Source organism: Trachurus japonicus, chromosome 24, assembly GCF_045865225.1.
Source record: "Trachurus japonicus isolate A0001 chromosome 24, Traja_1.0".
Taxonomy (NCBI): domain Eukaryota; kingdom Metazoa; phylum Chordata; class Actinopteri; order Carangiformes; family Carangidae; genus Trachurus; species Trachurus japonicus.
In genome coordinates, this window is record NC_140930.1 from 10,529,140 (window position 1) to 10,550,359 (window position 21,220).

At 43.7% G+C, this 21,220-nt stretch overlaps 1 protein-coding gene and 1 long non-coding RNA gene across 3 annotated transcripts in view; both read right to left on the reverse strand.

Annotated features, from left to right (window-relative positions):
• sipa1l1 (signal-induced proliferation-associated 1 like 1) overlaps window positions 1-11,558 on the reverse strand; it is a 35,039-nt gene extending 23,481 nt beyond the window's left edge. For both annotated transcript variants that reach the window (XM_085771835.1, XM_085771834.1), the window contains exons 1-7: window positions 9,980-11,558; window positions 9,617-9,839; window positions 8,156-8,286; window positions 6,243-6,431; window positions 5,416-5,590; window positions 2,570-2,673; window positions 2,236-2,393 (exon numbers count right to left, since the gene is read on the reverse strand). In XM_085771835.1, coding sequence (XP_085627961.1) covers window positions 2,236-2,393; window positions 2,570-2,673; window positions 5,416-5,590; window positions 6,243-6,431; window positions 8,156-8,286; window positions 9,617-9,839; window positions 9,980-11,428 — 2,429 coding nt within the window. In that variant the 5' untranslated portion in view covers window positions 11,429-11,558. The remainder of the gene's footprint in view (window positions 1-2,235; window positions 2,394-2,569; window positions 2,674-5,415; window positions 5,591-6,242; window positions 6,432-8,155; window positions 8,287-9,616; window positions 9,840-9,979) is intronic.
• Window positions 11,559-12,381: 823 nt separating this feature from the next.
• The window catches only part of LOC146961368 (uncharacterized), a 42,580-nt gene continuing 33,741 nt past the window's right edge, over window positions 12,382-21,220 (reverse strand). Inside the window, exon 4 of the long non-coding RNA XR_015035282.1 lies at window positions 12,382-12,513. This is a non-coding gene — a long non-coding RNA (uncharacterized LOC146961368). The remainder of the gene's footprint in view (window positions 12,514-21,220) is intronic.

The following is a 21,220-nucleotide window of genomic DNA, read 5'->3' on the forward strand; positions in this document are numbered from 1 at the left end:
CGGTGAATTGTTGCATTACTTGCTTTTCTAGAAATTGACTCTTAATTTTTACTTTTCAACATGTGTTAAGTGTTTGCTTTCAATGACACAATACCAATTTATTCCTCTCAGGATGTTTGGTCACACAGGCAGTAACTTTTTCAGTCGGCACTGAAATGTAAAGTTCAGTAGTTCTCGTATCTAAATCCATTTTATCTGCAGCCATTAGGACCTCATTACTCAAAAGTAGCTTTTAAAGTAGGTGGGATTAACAGGTAATCACATCCAATTATAGCAGCAGCATTCAAGCAGTAAATAAATAACAGAAAACATGTGGCCTGGTTCGCTAGAAACAGAGGAAATCTTGTATGGGAACAATCTGAGAGATCTTGGCAAAGATGCATGCCTCAGATGGAGAATGTAATTCCTTGATATTGAGAGGTTGGAAAGTTGGTTCCCACAGTGCATCAATGTATTCACATTTATATTCTTAAACAATTCCAGTATAACAATATGTGGTACTATAATTCATCAATCAGCCTACAGAACGTCTGTTTAGGCAGTCATCATTTGCTCCACTTACCCGTTGTATATACTATTATTTTATGTGTCTGTTTTGTGATCCATTGAATCAAGTTTTATATTCACTCTTATAAAGCACTTTGTGACATGATTTGTCTGTGAAAAGTGCTGTATAAATAAACTTTATTATTATTTTTTTTAACTTCATTGAAATCTTCTCTGAATTTGACATTAGTCTGTAGTGAGTCATCCTGACTGTACTGTAGCTAGCTGTAGTGACAACTCTATAGGAGTAACGGTGCTGAATAAAACCACACAAAGTTAAAGGATTCCAAATTCCTGAAAACACAATCCACTGTTGCACCGGTCTCACAGTCAACAGAACCACATGAGAGACTTACAACCACTGATATTGTCTACAGCAGACAAGGGAAATTATTCAAGGCCAAGTTAGTGCTTTCTCAGATGTTTCAAAACCTGCAGATCCCCTGGGGTGGGAGTCCAGGTGAATGTGGGAAAAGACTTAAGAGCGCAGACCCACATTAAACAGAACAATGAGGTGTGCTGTATTTCCCTGCCCTGTGTGTATAGGAATGTCCTCTGAAACCTAGAGGAAACACACCAAGGCTTCAAAGCATTTAGGTCATCATTACTTAATACATTATGACTCAGTCAACTTCCCCGTGGTGACTACAAATTGTAATTTGCCTCTGGAACCAGATGTTTCACCTCGATAGTGCTTTTTTTCCACCACTTCAGAAAACCTAATTCAAAAATTGTGAATCACAAAAGGCACGTGTAAATAGTATTTGCTCCGTCGTCACTCCGTGGCAGGGCTCTGGTGCGTGTGTTGTTGCTCAGTAACGAAGTAGCCCCATGGGGGGCAATTAAGACCTCACACAATGTGCTCAGACAGCAATTAAAAGAGCCATTAGTATGAGAGAGAGGAAGGCTCATAGAGGGCAAGATAAGAGAGAATGGCAGAAGAGCAGATAACAAGACAGAGGCAGGAATAAACAGAGAATGAAATGTCCTTCACAGCTGAACCGTCTGAAACAGGAAATAGAGACGAGGCTGAATGTTCATTATTCCTTTAAAATGGCTCCAGGTTGGCTACATTGTATTTCATATTACACATCTCTGACAATGCGGTAATAAATCGTGAGCTGTGGAGAGGGCTCTAAACACTCACAGCCTACTCCATGGAGTGATGGAACTGCAAAGGTAATGAGAGCTGTACAACTCTCTGAGCCGGCAGATAAGAGCCTTATTGTTTCAGCGGTGACGGGTAATGATTCATGAGAATTCATGCGCATATAATAAGTATGACAAAAGTTTATACCTCCACTTTTTTCAAAATGCATGTAATGCAGTGGCCTGAATATAAGATGAGACATTATAAAAGATCCCCTCCCTGTTTTTTGTTTTGTTTAGGCAGTGGTAAAATGACACAAAATGGCCGGCAGACATTTAACAAAAACACCATACAATTCTAGAAATTTCAGACTGCTTACATATCTTTTCATGTAGTTTAAACACCTCACCATTGGTTCTGGTTTTGGTCCATTTCTTCATTATATCCATTCGCATACTTAAACAAACTCCACAATAAAGTAATCATTGTCACTGTACTCCTTGTATTCGATATAAGACAGCAGTCTTATATCAGCCTCAGCACTGTTTAAAAGTTATGTATAAATACAGTGTACTCCATGTGGAGCTGTTGAATCTCACCTGTAGGAGCTGTTGTCAGAACAGGGGTTGTGTGCCCGCACGATCACAAAGACGTGCTGGAAGTGTGAGCGAATGTTTTTGGGAGTGAAGGGAAGCGCCCCGGGCTCTTGGAATACAATCGTGACAATGTCGTTCCCGATGTGACGCTTCCGCAGTAACTGGAAAAGAGCAGCATGAGAAACTACAGTTAGATATAGATGCTTAGGTATTGCATGCAGCAGAAAAGTTAGAGTAAATTGTGCACTTGCTGAACATTGAGAGATGATATTCACTGGTATTAATTTGCAGTTAACATATATAGTATGTATGGCTGTGACACATTTGATCAACATACCTGTTGCTTATTGTTGGGTGTGTATGGCAGCATGGTCGACACATGGAACATGATCTCGTAATCCTTATGAGTGGTGTACAAGGAGTGGGTGCCTGTCGAGTCAGCTGAGGAGGGGAAACATTCAAAACATTCAAATTAGTATTTTTCAATTATCTCAGAAACATTTCCACTGCTAACCAGTGTAGTGTGAGCAATCATAACCAAACGGCATCTGCATGACGCCCGTGCTCATCTGCTGATCAGCGTTTCCTGAGCCTCTTAACAGGCTCCGGCCCTCCAGAGAGCCACTAAATGTTAATAACCACCTCCACAGTCCATCAATGTGATCAGTAAACAAAACAGTCACAAGGTGTTTAAAAGGCCATACTTAACCTAGCTACACGACCTTTCCACAGGGAGCCCCTCGCACGGCTGTAATTAATTTACTAGGTTACCGAAGGATGTATTGTATGTCCAACAAAATGTGACTGGAAGAGTTATGGCGGATTATTTTATTGATATACAGACGGTCGAATAGAGAGAGTAAAATATAAACAGACTCATTTGTAGCTACCGCAGAGGTGGTCGGGCAAAGGAAAGGGAGAAGAAAAACAAAGAGGATTGGTATTACTTTCCCAAACCGAGTAATATGAAACCAGAGGCCATCTGCCACACACGCCTGAAAGTGAAAGCATTTTTTGATTGGAAGGCAGCGAATGAGAGGAAACTGAAGAATCAGAGAAAGGAAGCCAGATGAATTAAAGTAGACTGAGACTGAAGAAGGGCAGAGGCCTCATTCAAAACAGGTCTAGGTCAAAACCTGGTATGTGGCTGGGACGCCTGTGGTCTAATCCTGATTTTCTAACATTTTTCAAACATAAATGAAAGACAATGACTGAGCTGTGATTTTGGATATACCGTATTTACTTTCTTTTACTTACTAGGTTATAATATACAGCTAGAGTTGCTTTTTTAAAGGATCATAGGGCAGGATTAATGAGAACGGCCAGTGACGCGACGGCCGCTGCGCGTAACTACAGCAACCAGCGAAGCCACCGGCACGGGAGCGCGCACAGACTTTTCACTGTTTACTTTACTCTTTACAGTCTTTCCTATCTGGGGAGGGAGGGGGTGTATTTTACTGTAGGTTCTCGCTGTCACAGACAGACAGACAGACAGACAGACACACACACACACACACACATACACACACACACACACACACACACACACACACACACACACACACACACACACACCTTCACTGTGCTGCAGCAGGAGGCTGCTTGTCTGTTCCTCTGAGCTCCTCTGCATGGATCTGTATGGGCTCCTACAGGCCGGTACTGAGAATTAACGCGCCGGGTCTGGGTGCCGGGCCGCATCTGTCAGGGTCCGCGGTCCCATGAAAACCAATAAACACCGGACATATTCATGATTTCATAAAAAAAAAAAAAACGGACGCGTCGCGGACACGCCGGCCAGGACGTGAAAAGTGGACGTGTCCGGGCAAAAGAGGACGTTTGTCCACCTGCCTGATAACGTTGTTAAAGTTATAACGTCGGCTTTTAACCGCTAGCTGCGGCTAACGGCTAATAATAAGACAGTAGTGATGAGGGAGAGGGTGTGTAAGTAAGTGACCTGCCTGCTGCTGTGCGCGTGTGTGAAGGGAGGGGGAGGTAACAGGGCTTTCAGTTGTGCTGGGTCGTTTGCTGGCAGTAACAGTAATTTGGATCCACCGTGGTTCAGAGCGATTGATATAACAGGGATGTCGCCACTCTGTTACTGTATCAGTCGCTCTGCCGCGGTTGCCCTCTTCATGTCTCCATTCCATTGATCCATTCGAAGGCAGTCGTGGACGCGCTGACGTCAGGTCCGCCGGCCAGCGCGCGAAATTCACCCCCTGAATTGCAGCGCATTTTGCAGCACAGACCCCGTTCAGGGCAATGGAGAGATACGCGGGTGGGCTCGTTCTTTTTGGTTTTGAACGCTTCCTCACCCATTATTATTTAAAAAACGTAAAACGCATGGGTATTTTCCGGTATTTTCTCACAAATCCTGCCCTATGATCCTTTAAAGGATTTTACCTTGACTACAGTTATAGGAAAGGAGAGAGAGGGAGGATGGCATGCAGCTATGGTCAAGTTTGAACTTGGGGACACTGGGTCAAGGACTAAAAGCCAAATTGGCATGTGCTCTACACCAGGTGAGTTAGCTGGACGCCCACGCCAAGAAAGATCGTATGTCTGTTTTGGAGATCTGAGCTGGAAGTGGTTGTACCATTATAAATATCTCATTGTATGTTCAGGCATTGAACATACACATTATCATGTGAGTGCTGTTGGTCACCTCCCACATCCCACAATCCCATCAAACACTGAACTCAAGACTCCTTCAGTCAATGAGATCTTCTATAGAGTGTGTGTGTGTGTCAATGTGCAGTAACCCTGCTGCTGTGGCTCAGGCATTTGGTTTTAAAGGGCATTTCCAGTCGTAATCAATGTTTACCTCAGATATCAGGTTGGGTCAGAGAACACAACAGTAGAGGGACTCTATGAGGGACTCTCTTACAATATTTAATTGTAAAGCAAATTTTAAAATTTCAAATCATGGTCAAAAGGACGTTACTTGCAACCACAGAACAATTTTAAAATTAGTCCGGAGCCCATTAATGAACATTGAAAAACGAATATAAACGTCCACACGCTGCAGTTGGGAGTATGGATGGTATGAAATGAACTGATCATAGGTGACCTGATATCTGATGTAAACATTGATTACGACTGGAAATGCCCTTTAACGGAATATGCAGCTTTTTCCTCTGCACTTCTAAAGAGAACCTGAAATTTCGGTGCGTGTACAGTACGTACTCTTGGTGTCCAGCTGAGCACGGTACTTGGTGAAGCCTTTGAGTCTGACTCTCTCCCCGAGCAGATGAAGGAACTCCTCCAGTGCGGGACCAGCTGATTCGTTGTTGTACATCTCCTCCTCGCTGCTCTGGCCAGCCATGCAGTACATCACCCCCACCTTCCGCTGGAAACTCAACTTTAGAGCAGAGAGAAAGAGCAAACAGCCATTGTTGCAATGAAAAAGAGGGCACACCGGCATAACACCGTGTAGGAATCATGTCAGAACAACCACGTTGACATTTTGGGGAGAACTCACGTTGGCATTTTAAGAATAGCCACCTTGGGATGTTCTGCAGTGATCGCTGTGCCATTTTCCGGAGAAATCACATTGACATTTACAGAGGTTCAGCTTTTGATGACTGCATCAGGGCGCACGAGTATCAAACAGCTTGTTTTGTATTTTACTTATTTATTCGAAAGAGGCATGTGCGTGTTTATGCAAACTTTGCCGATGGTTGCTTTGCTGTGGTTGAGATCCTCCACTTTGATTCAATGTGATAGTTTCATAGGCGTGAATGGTTCAATAAAGCAAAATATAAAAATAAATGTTCCATAAAATTATTAATAAAACACCAAATGAAAATAATGTGCTGTTCACAATACAAGATAATGTCTCATGAAGTCGTGTCTTTAGTTCAAAGAATGAGTAATTATGCTAAGTGGATGCTATTTTTGAGGACTGATGAGTAAATGAAGCCTGAGTAATACAACAGACCAAACACGAGTTCATTCAATATGAGCAATCAATGGGATTATTGGAGTTCACCCGTCTCATTTCATCTCCTTACCCCCTGCTCGTCCAGCTTCATCAGCTGCTCTGTGACCTTTGGCGTGTTGAGAGCTAGGCGCAGGCAGTGGACGTTCAGCTCGGGCACCAGGTACTCCAGCACCTCTTTGAGGGGCAAGCCCCGGGCCAGGCCGTGCTTGGAGGTGGAGGGTACAGCGTCTTCCAGGATGGAGCCTCTCAGGGTGTTGAGCTAGAGACAGTCAGCCGGAGGGAAGAGAAGAAAATAGAAAATTATCTAAGTTTAGCGAGTTTAGAGAACGTCATTTGTGGACATGACTACACTGTATTTAGACTCTAGTCTTTACTAAGGCATCAGTCTGGACCCATGATTGTCTGTCTAAATACAGTTTAAAAAGAAGCTTTTGAGAAAAGAAAAAAAAAACCTGTACCACAATAAAACAAAAACAAATGTCTGACATTCTGAAATTCCCTGAACAGTTTTTAGTTTATTTTTGGAGCACATTACATTACTGCAGAAGCATGGTCACTTCAGTTTTCAACTTAAGATAATTCTCCTCTTTGTCCTGAACACTTCCTGTTAGGTTCTTCCCTCTCTGCTCTGTGCTGTGTCTTGGCTTTTTTAAAAGTTGCCTGCGATTGGCAGCAGCAACATAAGCAAAGCTACCGTAGCCGTCTAACCATAATAGGAACATTAGTACTGTAGGTCTATATCTGGAAAGCTACAGCAAGGCTACGATGAAGCCTAAGGCCTGCAAAATGAAATTCAACTAGCAGTGGAAGACAGGTCTTCAGGCTAAAACAAACTCAAGATAGACTTCCATGAATTAATCAAGAGGACAGCAGAGGGACCGGGACCTGAATATCTATCACGAACAAATAAGCACAGCTGGATTATCTGTAGCGGTCCCATGGCTCTTGAGAATCACTTAGAAGTGTTTGTGTGTCTTGGCGTTGTGTTTGGAAGGCCCAGTGTTTGTGCCAACACCCTCAGGGTTAAACAAACCGAGGATGAGGAGCACTCCGGCTGACGAGAGGACAATCGCTGTCCTCGGTGGACACTGGACTTATCTCTTTAACATCGGTGCATCGCACTCACTCCCACGGACACACACACACACACATATATATCTATACCTGCCCAGCTCCCTGCTCTGAAAATAGCAATTAGAGAGAGGAGAGAGGGAGGGAAGAGAAGGGAGGAAGAGAGAGGAAAACATAGCACAGTAGGTCGTGCGTCATCCCAAGAGATTGGAAGGGCTATTACTCATGGTGCGCTTCAATACAAGAGCAATGCTTTCCCTTCTCCTCTCGAATACCTTTGGCACTATTTTAGTCTCGTTTAGCTGCAAAATGGCACAGCTCAGTCCTTCACAGATGAAGGCTGACAAAGATGGTAGGTGGGCGTTCGGCTCAGGGAATGAGGACATGGATCTGTAGCTCTAGTCTGTCTATTGGAGGAGATGACAGCGAGGGCTAGAGGGATTCACAAAAGATTCCCTCTTGCTGTAAACTGGATATTGAGCATTGAGAATAAACAACTGGGGGAATGAATTACAAATGAAACAGAACATGAATATATTGGAGGTGGTGTTACGGTATAGATGTTATGGCATCTTAGGTCTTGAGCTGAGCTGTGACTTCCCCAACCGTTATCAACTGTATTTTTCCATAAGCATGCCCGGGAACATCCTATGTTTCAACTCCTACACAGTTTGAACTCGTAATAGCTCCGTCGTAACATCATTCAGTACAGAATGTACTAAATATTGACACATTTGTGAGCGTGAACGTTCATGGCTCCATAGGGAACAGCTACAAACACTGTATGTTTGTGAAAGGGCGGAAGCCGCTGAACAATTAAAATCAAATCCGAACGCAACAATCAACAAACCAAGCTGATGAAACACGACAACATGTCCGTGTATTAAAGGTGTCAGCAGGATTTCAATGTACCTCACTCGTTCTGAAGATGACCCTGTAGTTGTACTGCTGGCCGTGATCCTTGTGCTCCTCCAGCTTCTCCCTCCTCAGGCTCACGGCCACTGGACCCAGGTTCTCGTCGACCCCCAGATAGTTCCAGTGCTCTGGTGGGGATAAGGGAGTGATTTGGGGGCAGGAATAGACAAAAATTAGGATGTTTAAGACGGGGAAAAATTCACGAAAAAAACGCTACACACAAAATATAGCTAGTTCTGTTGTTCTCATGAGGGAAGGATGTGACAATGTGACAACAAAATTACTGTACCACTGCATGCTAAAAGAAACAGGAAATGGCATTTTCTCTACGAATAGTAGATAATATTTCTCAAAAAAAAAAAGAGACAGAAAACACAGATATTAAAGTTCTGCTTGAACAAAACTATCACTAAAAAATTGGTACAATCTGCTAACTGAACACTCAAATTTGGAAAACAATAACACCTGGTCCCCATTCATACAATTTGTCCAGAGCTGATCCGTCCAAACACTACTTCACACTGTTCATCCCTTTCTTTTTTCTTCTTTTTTGTTTCTCTCTGTTCTCTCTTTTTATTCCCAACAAATTCAATATGCCTGCTCAATACCCCTTCTACAATTCCACCCCCCTGTTCTTTATTTTGTTCTGTCTTAGTTAGTTAGTATGTTCTGTAATTGCCCTTTGGTCCTATATGTTTCCGTATAGGCATGGGCATTTCGAGGAATTTTCTAACCAAGAAACCTAACCTGGTCTTACTCCCGTTAACTGATTACTTTAATAAAAATAGAATGACTCCTAAATGCGCTTTGTCACATGAGAGACAGAGCGCACCCGGGGCATAAATGCGCGTTACTGACACACAGCGTCGTCAGACAAAATATCAGGTGGTTAATAAGAGTAGAGATTGGAGTTTATGCCCAGGCTGCTTCGGAGGGGATTCAGTCATTAGCGGTCCTAATTCATTAGTCCACACTACATTTTGGCGCCTACGCTCCTCTCTGACTCGCATCGTCTCAGGAAATAACTCAGAAGGTTTCTTCTCTATTTTCTAACAGACTTGATGAGATCTATCGTCTCCCTCCCTACGGCTTACCCCAAGGGAACCACCACAGATTCTTGTAAAAGGTTTGAAAGTTCAAGGCTCGATCCAAAAATGCTTTTACACAGCAAAAAAACATGTTGTTTGATCCGAAACTGTTTAACACTACGAAAAACCCGAACTATGGCATGATTATGTACTGTAGTTTGATCCGACGCTAGACTCTGTGCTCTAACATGACATTTTTTTAAATCCTAGGTTAGCCGGGTAATAATTCGTAACTGATTAGCAGATTGCCTACTCAGGTACTCGGGTACCCGGGTAACTGTGCACATACCTATTTCCGTACATGTCTAACTGTCTTGTAATGTGTGCTTAAATGCTCAACAAAAAAATTAAAAAATAAAGTTCTGCTTACCTCTGAGGTAGAAGTACTTTCTGTAGTAATAGGCGCCGAGGTCAACATGTTCCACAATATATCGTTTGGACCTGTCGGCGTGTTGGCTCGGCCCGTCCTTGGAGGCCTCCAACACGGCCACGCCAGCGTTGGTGAAATGTGTGGTGAGTGTGGCGTCCAACGGCCCCTCCTCTGTGCTGCCTGAGGAGCTGCTGGAGCTCCCACCGCTACCGATGCTGCCCTGCTGCAGGGCCAAACACAGGGACAAGTCAGGCCAGTGAACTGACAATTAATTCCTTCAATATGCAGTTACCGGCTTTAGACTGATCTTCAGCCTTCAGCGTTTTATTACATGTGGTCATTCTGTTCTTGAATAGGAGTTACCTGTTTAGCAGGAGAGATGTTCCTCTCGCCCTCGCCGCCGATCTCATTCCTGAAACAAGGGCAGCTGAGCACCAGGTCGTTGCTCTTGTCGTCACCAGGGTCCAAGGCGGGGTTGGTGGGGTGCCCCCCTGCCCCCTCCTTGCTCAACTCCTCTTGTGAGCCGCAGGGCGACCCATACACTCCGCTCTGATTGGAGGAGAGGGAGGACGTGGCCGAAGCGGAGGCGGCGGCGGCGGCCGACGCTCCGGTCGTGGTGTTCTTGCGCTTGGACCCGGAGTGCCGACTCTGGATGGCCTCGTTGAGGTCAAAGAGGAGAGACTGGACGTCGAAGTGGGAGAAGCCCCTCTGGCACGCCCAGGGTTTGGGAGGGGGGCCGCTCTCGTCTCCTTTCCCGCCATCCTCGGCGTCGGAGCCGGCCCTCGACGTGTCGCCCTCCACCTTCACGCTGCGCAGCTTACGGAATATCGACTCTCCCCCCGTCTCCGACTTTGACCTCCTCTTCAAGTGCTTCTCTCGCTCCTTCAGCCGGCTGGCGGGACTTCCTCTGGCTGGGCCTAAGGGTCCGTCGGGCAGGTCGAGGGCGGCCTGCTTGATGGGCGCCACGGTCAGGAGCTCCGTTAGTCTCTCTGGCGCCGGGCTGCGCTGGTCGGGGGCCTCGGCCGACGTGTATCCTTTCAGCATGTCAAAGAAGCTCTCTCCCGACACTCCGTGCTTATCTATGGATGAAGTGCTGCCGTACTCACGGTGCATGGGCGTCCACCCTGAGAAGGACCAGCCCTCGTTGCCGTCTACGTCCAGCTCACTTATGGTTATGTCACTGTTGCTGCGCTGGCGGATGCGCCTCATGCCTTTGCGCGGCGAGCCCAGATAGCCATCAGGTGACAGGAAGCGGTTGTCCTTTCCCTTGCTCTGCATCTTGTTCTTCAGCGTGTTGTGGATGTTTCGCAGCATGGACGAGTCCTGTGGGCTTATCAGGTGGCCCAGCTTGGCTGACAGGTTGCTGTGGGCTGTGACGGCCGACACGCCTCCTCCGCTCCCACCACCGCTACCGCCACTACCGCCGCTTCCACTTCCCCCTCCTCCTCCTCTTTCTCCTCTTTCTCCTCCTCCTCCCCCTCCTACAAGTCTTTCTCTATCTCCACTTCCTGATCCTGAAGAGCTTGTGGTGTTGGTGGAGCTGGGCGAGTCTGTTTCCACGGTAATGTGCCAAACGCCGCCTCCCGCCCCGTCTTTCCTCGGGGGCCAGTCGGCCACGCGCGCCCGTACGCCCATCTTGGGGACGCCGGGGTTGGTGCCCGTGGTGGAGGAGGAGGAGATGTGGGTGCTCTCGCTGCGTGGCGGCGGGGCGCCTCCGTTGGGCAGGCGCAGGCGTCGGGTGTAGAACTCGTCAGACGCCGGCACCGAGCCGCCGACCGAGCGCTCCGTCTGAGAACGCTTCAGACTGGTCATGGTGATGGATGGATGGATGCAGGGAGGGGAGGTGGGAGGGAGAGGTAGGGACGGGGAGCTGATGGGTTTAGATTAAGGCTAACATGGCGCCCACTGAGTGAAGTGACGAGGGAGTCTCATGGACACATTTGGTTCTGCAGAAAGAAGATAACAAAATATTGAACATATCTCTGAGTATGAGGATCGATGACAAATAAAGCTTCTAAAAAGGCATTTTTAAAAAGTATGTTTAATATAAATGTAATGCATATTTTGGGGGTCCAGAAAAATGTTTTAAAAACAAGTCTCATTTATTGAATAACTTTTCCAACTGTTTTAACTCATTTTTTAATAGTATGTTTAACTTTGCAACCAAAATATGTCAGGTGGCGCAACCAAATATTTATATATTGCCAATTTTTATTTTAAGATAAATCTTTGGCAAGTATCCTTAGGGTGTCTACACTAGGTAACGCATTATTATTTTGTCATTGTGTTTTGTTTTTACAATAATTTAAGATTTTTGCATTCTGTAGGTCAGGTTTTCAGCATTGTTAGCATCCAATTTTACATTTAATATAAAGACAGGAAAATAATTACACAAATATTCAAATTCATACATTCAGTGTAATAACTACACACATTACATTTAGAAACCATTTGCTCACTTTCACCTATCATTTAACATCATTAGTAATGACATGAAATATGCTGGAAACATGCATTTTAATTTCAAATAGTAACATGTGTTTTAGTCATCAGTCTCTATTTAAGTTTTCTGGAGTAAAATAAACCTTTTTTTTTCAGAATGGAAGAAGCAAACTCATCAAAAACACTTCACATAAGATTACATTCGATACAAAACTACGAGTATGATTTTACTATGAAGAAAAAAATAGAATATTTTCATTACACAACACTATTTTCAAGACCATAAATTTATATTCTCTTCAATCCAATCAACAGTAGAGGAGCTGTACCTTTTTGTAGCTGGTGAGGAAAGTTTTGATGATGAGTGTTCACAGCTGAAGCCTCTACAAAGTAGTCTGCTCCGCAATCATGCTGTAAGTGAACTCAATTCAGTCTGGATGGGCCCGGCACAGAAACTGAGAATAAAAGTAAAGAGCAAGAGAGAGAGAGGGAGGGAGGGAGAGGAAGAGAGGAAGAAATCAAGTTAAAGAGCATCACAGCACCAACAGTTTTAAATGAGAGGAGGCGAGGAGGTTATCTTGCAGATTTGTCTTTGTCATCTGAATGTGTCTTCATGACACTGTCCGCTGCAGACAGCTCTTACTGTAAGTCGGCCCACACACACAATGTGGCTTTTCCAACGAAGGGGCTCAGGATATTACAAAATCAACATTTATATCCAGCTTAGCCCGTCAGAAAAAACACAGTGAGAGCTCAGTCTGCTGAATTATGTGTTTGTGCTCCGAGTTTGTCCATAATAGTGCACCAACTCTCTCCTGCAGACCACACTTTGTATCACCATGGAGATAAGGACTTGTACAGCGCATGTTTCTGTGAGTATATCTATGTGTATGTGTGTTACAGAGAGAGAGAGAAAGAGAGCGAATGAACAGGGCGATTGATTCTTTCCTTTCCCTTCCCACAGACCTCAGACTACCTCTACGTGGTATGTGGATTACTCAGACTAGGCACAAGGACAGTCAGTTATTTTAATGTACCGTCATTGTCAGTGCTTTAAAGAGCCCAAACAAAAACAGTATTCAGTCCCAATTGTTCACATTATCTAACAAAACCAGAACTATCACCATGGACCTACAGTACGCCACTGCTGGTAACAGAAAATGTTTTACGTGATGTGGGTGAACCAACACTTTAACACAGATCCGTGGCTCTTTATACAGTAGTAGCATTCTGCGGCCTTGAGCCCAGCACTCACAACACTAGAGTATCTACTCTCGTCTAATGCTGTTTTGCAAGTTGTTCAGATGGGTCTGTTTGAGCAGCGTGACATCCTAGTCTGGGATTCAGTTTGGCAAAACCCAAGTGTTTGAAGTCTAACAGGCAGAAACTCAAAGGTAGAAAAAAAAAAACTCAAAGTCTTTCCCGTTTCACAGCGAGGTGCTGCTGAGTGTCTGGTTGGGAGATTTCCATTTTCAGACATACACACACTGCAGAGGCTTGTGTTGTGGGAACATTTTTGATATGCTAAAGAAGCCTTTGAGTTTTTTTATTCTGCTGGAGATCATAATAAAGGGAGAGACAAAAAAAACAAAAAACACATACAGTAAATTTATCTCAAAGCTCACCAGGAGTCATGTGCGTTGTCTCAAGCGGTGTATTAGTAGATAAACAATCATCTTGGGTGTATAATAATTCAACAATTACAACTGACTCTCAAAGGAGATTGTGAACTGTGCAACAGAAAGAGAGCATGAATATAGATGAACCTCCTCACAGGGGGGTTTTCTTCTACGCCTGCGAAATCATTTGAACTTGTCAAACCTTTTCCTTCATGGCAAATATGAAAAATCAGTGAAAAACTAGCACGCCACAATGTTTTCCCAGTGGTTCATCCGTGTTTTTTTGTCTTTTAATCGGCTCCTGTTAGACTAGAATCCGCAGAATAACAAATACAAGCATTATAGAAATAGCATTTATCCAAACACAAGTGAGTAAAGTTGAAGCGTGATTCATACATTTGTCAGAGCTACCAAGAAGATCATCATGGTTTTATAATTTTTCGACCGAAATTCACATCAAAAGTACAACAGAGTGGAAAAACCCTGAGCCATTGACGCCTCTGAAATCGCACTCCAAAAGTGTATCCCAAATAGCTACCTGCAGAGTGCCCTCTCTTTCCCCGCCGAGGACTGGGTAGTACTCTTTAATGAGAGTTGGAGAGAGTGAGAAAAAACAAGAGTGGAAGAGAGATCAAGAGTTGGAGAGGAGAAGACTAGGCTGTTTTTTAGGGCGACTGGGAGACTGGGAATAGAAAACGGATGAACGTGGCATATCACGCCTCTGTGCAGTCACAAAGGACCAATTACACTGACACATACTCTGTAACCTTTAGCAGCGTCTAAACGAGGTCAACTCCTAAGGTAAATATGTGGCATCGCTGCTGCTAAGTGCTGCCGAGGTTGTCTGCTGACCCGGCCAACTGGAAACTGTTAACAGAGGGACTCATTTGCATCTTACAGATGACGGTGGTGGCTGTGAGCGTTAATGCGACATTACAAAACCAGAAAGCACTCTTGTAACATGGTGGAAAGCACTTACAGTCATCGCATCTGTTCAGGTGAAAATGATCATTAATACAACCAAATAGTTCTCTTTTGTCTTTATTTCTCATGCGGATCGCCATCTAATTGACATTTAGATAGTTACATCATGAATATTAAGTAATGACACAGACGGCTTTGTTGGTAACTGGTAGGAAGATAAAACTATGCAGGCCAGTCGGCTTGGTCAGAGTGGAAGTATTACAAGTCCGGTCACGTAACACACCTGCTGCTGTGTGAGAGCACTGGTGATCATTACCAACTGTAAAAGTCCCAGAACATGAAGCAGAGCACAGCATCACACAAGTTAGAAAAGAGCCCCAGCATATGGCAGCTTGCAGCAGCAGGCCACGACTGTTTCGTATGTTGTCAAGTCTGAAAATGAACACTCTGAACTTGTTCATAATTTCAGATGATGTAAAAACTTCATGTCTTACCAGTTTCAACAGGATGAATAATTACACAGGCCAATAACATTTCCGGTGCAGACGTGGGTCATATTTAGTAATATGCAATCCTATGTTTTAATAAAGTGAAATACAGCACCACAAACCTTTATCGAGTGCAAAATGAATGCTTTGTCTTAAACAAAAAACTCTCAGTGTTTTAACTGTTGGGTGTACTGTGTATGTGAATGTGTGTGTAAATGTCCTTTCTGTTTCTCTTTTTGTCATGTAAAACACTTTGAGCTGCTTCTTGTATGAATGATTGAATGATTGACTGATAATTCTTCGGTGCAAAAAATCTAGCACCCTTTCCTTATGGAGCACTCAAAATCATCTATAAAGCTCCCCCATCTTGGAAATATCTGGGTAATTTTCCAAATAGCTAACAGTGAGGTTATTGTGACATCATGGCATTTTGACATCGTCATAGTGATAGTCAGTGGTGGAAGTTATTAAGGTGTCATGTTGATGAGCGAGGAAACTGTGGAAAATGCCGACATCACAGCAACTGCTTGGATTTCCAGTCCAGACCGAGCAGTGCTACAAGGACTGGGATAAGACTGCAATTGGTTTGTAATGATATGTTAAAGGAAGCTAATAATGCCATAATCATGTCATTGATTGTGTGTTGAGTATTCTGTGAATGGCCCCAGGATGTGTTATTACCAGTCATCATAAATGGCATGTTTCACTTTCGTGGGTCTCTAATGTGCTGATAATTTTCAGCCAAGTTTCCTAGAAAGATCTAGTATGCAATTTGCTACTATTTATAGTTCAAATAAAGACACAGATAGGAGGCCGTTTTTGAATTTAATTAGTTTGTGTTGAGTTCATAAGCAATCGTCAATCTCCAGGGGGAATTTCCTTGAGCGGACCCGGACCGCTCCAATTAAATTGAGGGAAATATGAATTGCCTTTTTAACTTTATTAATCACATGTGTATTCTTGCTTATAGGCAAATTTCACTAATCACATGCTTACCTGAAATGTTTCACTGACAAATACTCTTGATTTTGCTGGGGATTAATTGGAATTAATGACTTGACATATACTGAACCAGCATGAACATCATCTGATTACAGACAAATTACATCACATATCACACAAATTCCCAGGAACTCTCTACTAATTTTACATTGACATTCCAGTTCATCCCAAATAATTTAAAAAATGAACAGGGAATAATTGGAAAATATTACTTAAATCAGTCACAAATGAGTGCTGTGTTATGATGTTGTCATCACTATTACCATGGTGATGATTAGAGTCTGGGAAACCGCAGCGCTGCTTTGGGTCGTCTACAACAACGTGTCTGGCTGCTCCAGTCTAAAGGTTGTTGTTGTCAAGCAGCACAGGTGTGCCAGCATGCGCACAGTGTGACTGTGAATGTGATCCTGTGCGCTTCATGAGTCATACACACCTGAAAATTACAGAGCAGATGAGCTGACAGACAGACAGACAGACAGACAGAGGCTGCTGCTGCACGATGACAGGAGACATGGTCACAGACGGGCTCTTAAAAAGAGACGGTACAAAAAGTTGAGAAGAAAACTCTAAGTGCGTGTGTGTAGCTTGAACCCTATATCATCCATTTCTTCTATCCATTCTCTGTAGCACAGTAATTTAGAAGCAGTTAATATTTTCAGACAATTGCATGGTGGATTAGCATTCAGTATTCATTAATCAGTCTGTATTGTAGTTGGAGAAGATGGCCCTGGTTTCTTTTCCCAGGCCTGTGATTAGAGAAGATCACCACTTTGTGATCAGAGAATTGTCTTGTAATGGCAGAAATATGGAGACGGTGAACTAAAAAAAACAATAAATGTATAGTTTAAATTTTAAAAAAAACTGTAAGCTTGTGTCAAATGCACTGTTTTTCATGTTCCTTCCTATAGCTTTATATAACATTACACCTGTTTCTCCAGACAGACACCATTACCACACTGACAGGTAAGTCAAGTCAAGTCACGTCATGTTTTGGTAAAAACACAACAATGTCTCAATGGGTTTCACAGGCCTGCAACAGAAACGTTTCAGACCCAGCCCAAGATCTCTGAGGAAAACAGGAGGAGGATCGAAGAAGCCTTTGGACATAGAGAAAAGGAATTAAACAAATACAGAAGGAGGTGCAGGTGGGAAAATGCCAATTAGAAAATAAACAGAAGGAGAGACACGCTGAGTCAAACGTGACATGTGCTCTCTCCAGCACCTGCTGCCAAGATGCTGCTGGGCATAGGTGTGGCCGTAAGGGTGAAACATCTGTGTTAGTGTGTGTGTGTGTGTGTAGAGTCGCTGCAGGTGACACAATGGGGCCTAGGAAGCAAAAAGAAAACATGGGAAAGATTCAGATTGTGACTCAAGTCATTCATTGTGCACACACAAGTGTCTCTGTCGTCTCTGTCTCACACAAACAAAGAGCACACGTGATGAGGAACGTTGCATCACATTCATCTTTCCCAGGCTCAGAGGCATTAATGGCTTACTGCTGGTGTAATGGTATGTGAATTGCAATAGGAAAGATTTAAACTTCACTATTAACTATCAGCAGAGAGTTTAAAAGTATGTGAAAATGCAATTCATGAGCATTAATGGGGAACTATTCATTGGTTTGCTGAATCCCCCTCAAACCATATGCATTTGTTTTCAACGAAGCTGGCGAGAAGGCAATCCATAGAGCGGTGGATGACATTACATACACGTTTTTAACGATGTGTATATTTGTGTAGTCTTATCTGTCATAAACAAGAGATTACAGATTACGGGGCGTGTTTGTGTGGCGGTGCTGCCAGGACGAGGGATCGGACACCAGGTCGGAGGCTCTGATCTTGTAAAACAGGCCGAGGCGCTACGTGGAAGGCAGCGAGCCTCCATTCGCACCGTAACAAGCCATTTAACCGTCACTTTTACTCCAAAGCTGTTTAATAAAGGTAAAAAATGTTGCATAGTTCCTCTTTAACTGCTCTGCACCAGCAACCCGCAGAACAAGAACTTTGAACCAAATGCAGGAACGTCAAACCTCTTGTGTGACAAAATGTTCAAGTAGCGGCCTTGTGCGGTTAAATGCTATACAGCCATTTGAAAGTCCAACATCTTTTCATCTCAGCCCGCCTGGTTGTAGATGAGGAAATGGCAGGACGAGACACAGAGGGAAGATAAGGAGTGAAAGAAAAAGAAAAAAAATCAAACATTATTCTCTTTGAAAGCTGCTCGGCAGCAGGCCATCTTAAGTGTTAGAGCTTCAGCTCAGAGCCTTTCAAAGTGAAATCGTAATTGTGTGGAAAGATAAACATGGTTTTGCTGGGGTTTTTTGCTCCCTCTGCAGAGCTTGGCAGTGGGTGGGGTCTCCTCTCTCAGTCACTGAAATGTAAAATGGGCTTTTTGGGTGCTCTGAAGTCTGCCGGTGTTGTCTTTTTCTCTCGAGTGTGAAATTGCAGAGGCATTCTGTGGCACCTACTCCCTTATCCCCAACTATCAGAGAGTGGCAGTGGAGGCAGTGGGAGGAGATGGATGCACACAGTGATGGGGGGGTGGGGGGGTCCATGCATGCATGAGTGTGAGTGAGTGGCCATCACAACACGGTGAAATAGTGAGTTACATGCACTTTGTTGTGGTTCTGTGTGGTCACAATGACCTTGACCTTTGATCTAATGTGCTTATCCTTGAGTGAATGTTTCCTTTAAGCATTACTGAGATGTTGTATTCACATGAAAGCAGAACGAGTTGTGTGAGGTCACTCTGACCTTAAAGGAATAGCTCAACATTTCGGCAAATTGGCCCATTGCCATAATCCCTATAGTCATAGCAGTAGGTTCGTTACCTTTAATTGTCGGTGCAAGCTATTTTTAGAACGGCGGAGCAGAGTTGTGAGTTGCTCAGAGCTGCGCAAACTCATCAAATACACAATCCAACAACTCGTCGCTCTCGTGGACAAGTTGTGACCTGCACATTCACCACGCTATGAGACAACAGAACGAGTTGTTTTCGATGCGCGTTCCCGTTGGGGGGAGTTTTTCGGCAAGCAGTTTCTGAATTTACCTTGAAAACAACTCTCGTTCACGAGGATGGGACAGGCAAACGACAACCCTAAAACATAACGCCTCTAGCCTTTGCTGTCACCAACACAAAGGCATAAAAAAAAGATCTCAAGACTGCCTCAGTGACTCTAAAGAAAGACACTGTTGACAGGAATCTTTCAAAAAAAAATCCTCAAACAACATCTCATAATAACTGGGGTTGTGATCTGCTCTGGACCGGAGAGCTGCACGGAGCAGCGTTCAAGGTTACTGCCGTGCTTGTAAAAGTCTTAATTGAGCGCTGTTTTTATCCATATGATCGGTTTCATAGCTCCATTTTAGCAGCGGCTTTTGAACGTCTCATTAAGTTTCATTGTGACTCACGATTCATGAAGAGCTCGTCTTTCACAAAAGCTGACCCATGTTAATGTTCTGTCAGAGAGTCATTTTGGAGGCTGTAATATCTTGTCTGCACCATTTATATCTACGAGGGGAGGACACTATAACTGCTGTTGGAGATAAAAAAAAAAGAAATTTTAAATCTAAAAAAAAAAAGAATTTATTTGACTTGGCTGGCTAATATTGCACTTGCACACAATAACAAAGCCTGTTTGAAAGCTTTACTTCCCTCGTCGCTAGTTGGTGAGATGGTGAACACACGGTTTTCGATGCTTTTAAGTGTCACATGTCAGTGAACATGAACACACACATCCCTCAGTCCGTCCCTCTGGATTAACAGCTATGATGATGCCTCTCTCTCTATGGGGAAGAGTAGAAATAGGGGTGACAGGAAACAAAGAGGGGAAAAAAGCAGGAGGGGGATTTAGTGGAGAGGGGCTGAGGATAAGTGCCACTTAGTGTTTCAGGAGGACCACACCGTGCAACAATGACACAAATAGCTACAGCCTTGCCCACATCCCCTGTGTTGCAAGCTTGTGTGTGTGTGTGCAAGTTTGTACTGTACCCAGAGCAAACAGCTGAAGAGAAAAAAAAAAAAAAGTTATCATAACAGCACATTGAGAATGCATATGTACAGGAAGGGGGACTTTACCTCAAGATCACATATGTGTCTGCTTCTGCTCGGCAAAGCAGTTTAAACAAAGCCACAAACCACTTTCATAGCAACACACCAATACCTGTTTCACCCTCACACACACACACACACACACACACACACACACACACACACACACACACACACTTCCTGCCTCCCTCCTACTGTGTTTTCAGGGGTCTGGGACTCCACTCCTCTGCACTGCACTTCAATAGCGCAAGAGATGTTTCTATTTATGTTGCGTCTATATTTCTTTATCAGCACACAACACCTATATCTGAAGTATGTAGAGGAAAATAAACACTGTGAATGCTATTTGCAGAATACAATATTAAAACATCCTGACAGTTCAATACAACAATGTACCACCTTTGTGCAACTTGCAAAGCTCAACCTTGGTTTTTGATTTTTTGTGTAACACTGGCAGACGCTTCTTCTATTTTAGTTCAATCTCTATTGAACTAAACTTTTTAAGTGCTGCTCATTCACATCCAGCCAAGATCCCACAGATTCAACAACTGAATTACTTGGCCGTAATCCATTCACGCAGCACCGTGGTATCTGGGTCGCGTGAGCTCTGATGAATCAGGTCCGCACAGGCAATTGCCCTCATGACAGGCTGATCTATTATTTATGGCAGGCAGGGAGATTTTGGAGGGAGCTGGCTGGTGGGCTGGTTGGTAGATAGGAAGAATGATTTTTCCCTGCAGGCTGATCTGTTATTTATAGGCTAATAACAGTGATGTAACCGTGTTACCTCACAACTCCAACTATCACACATTGTGTACCTTTGAAAAGTCACTTCTGGACAACTATTTTGGACCATGAGTGTGTCCTCACTTGTCCTCAGGTTACTGAAGATGTTTCCTGCTTTGGTCATCTCAAGATTATGAGCAATGTTAGATAGGAACACTTAGGCTTCAAAATAAAATGTTTTTTGTTGTTTTTTTACATACAACACAGTGGCTACAGTTAAACTTAATGTTATGATTGTGAAATAGTGCCATGTAGATTTTTCTGTTCACTGTCTTTCTGCTGAGGAAAGCTCA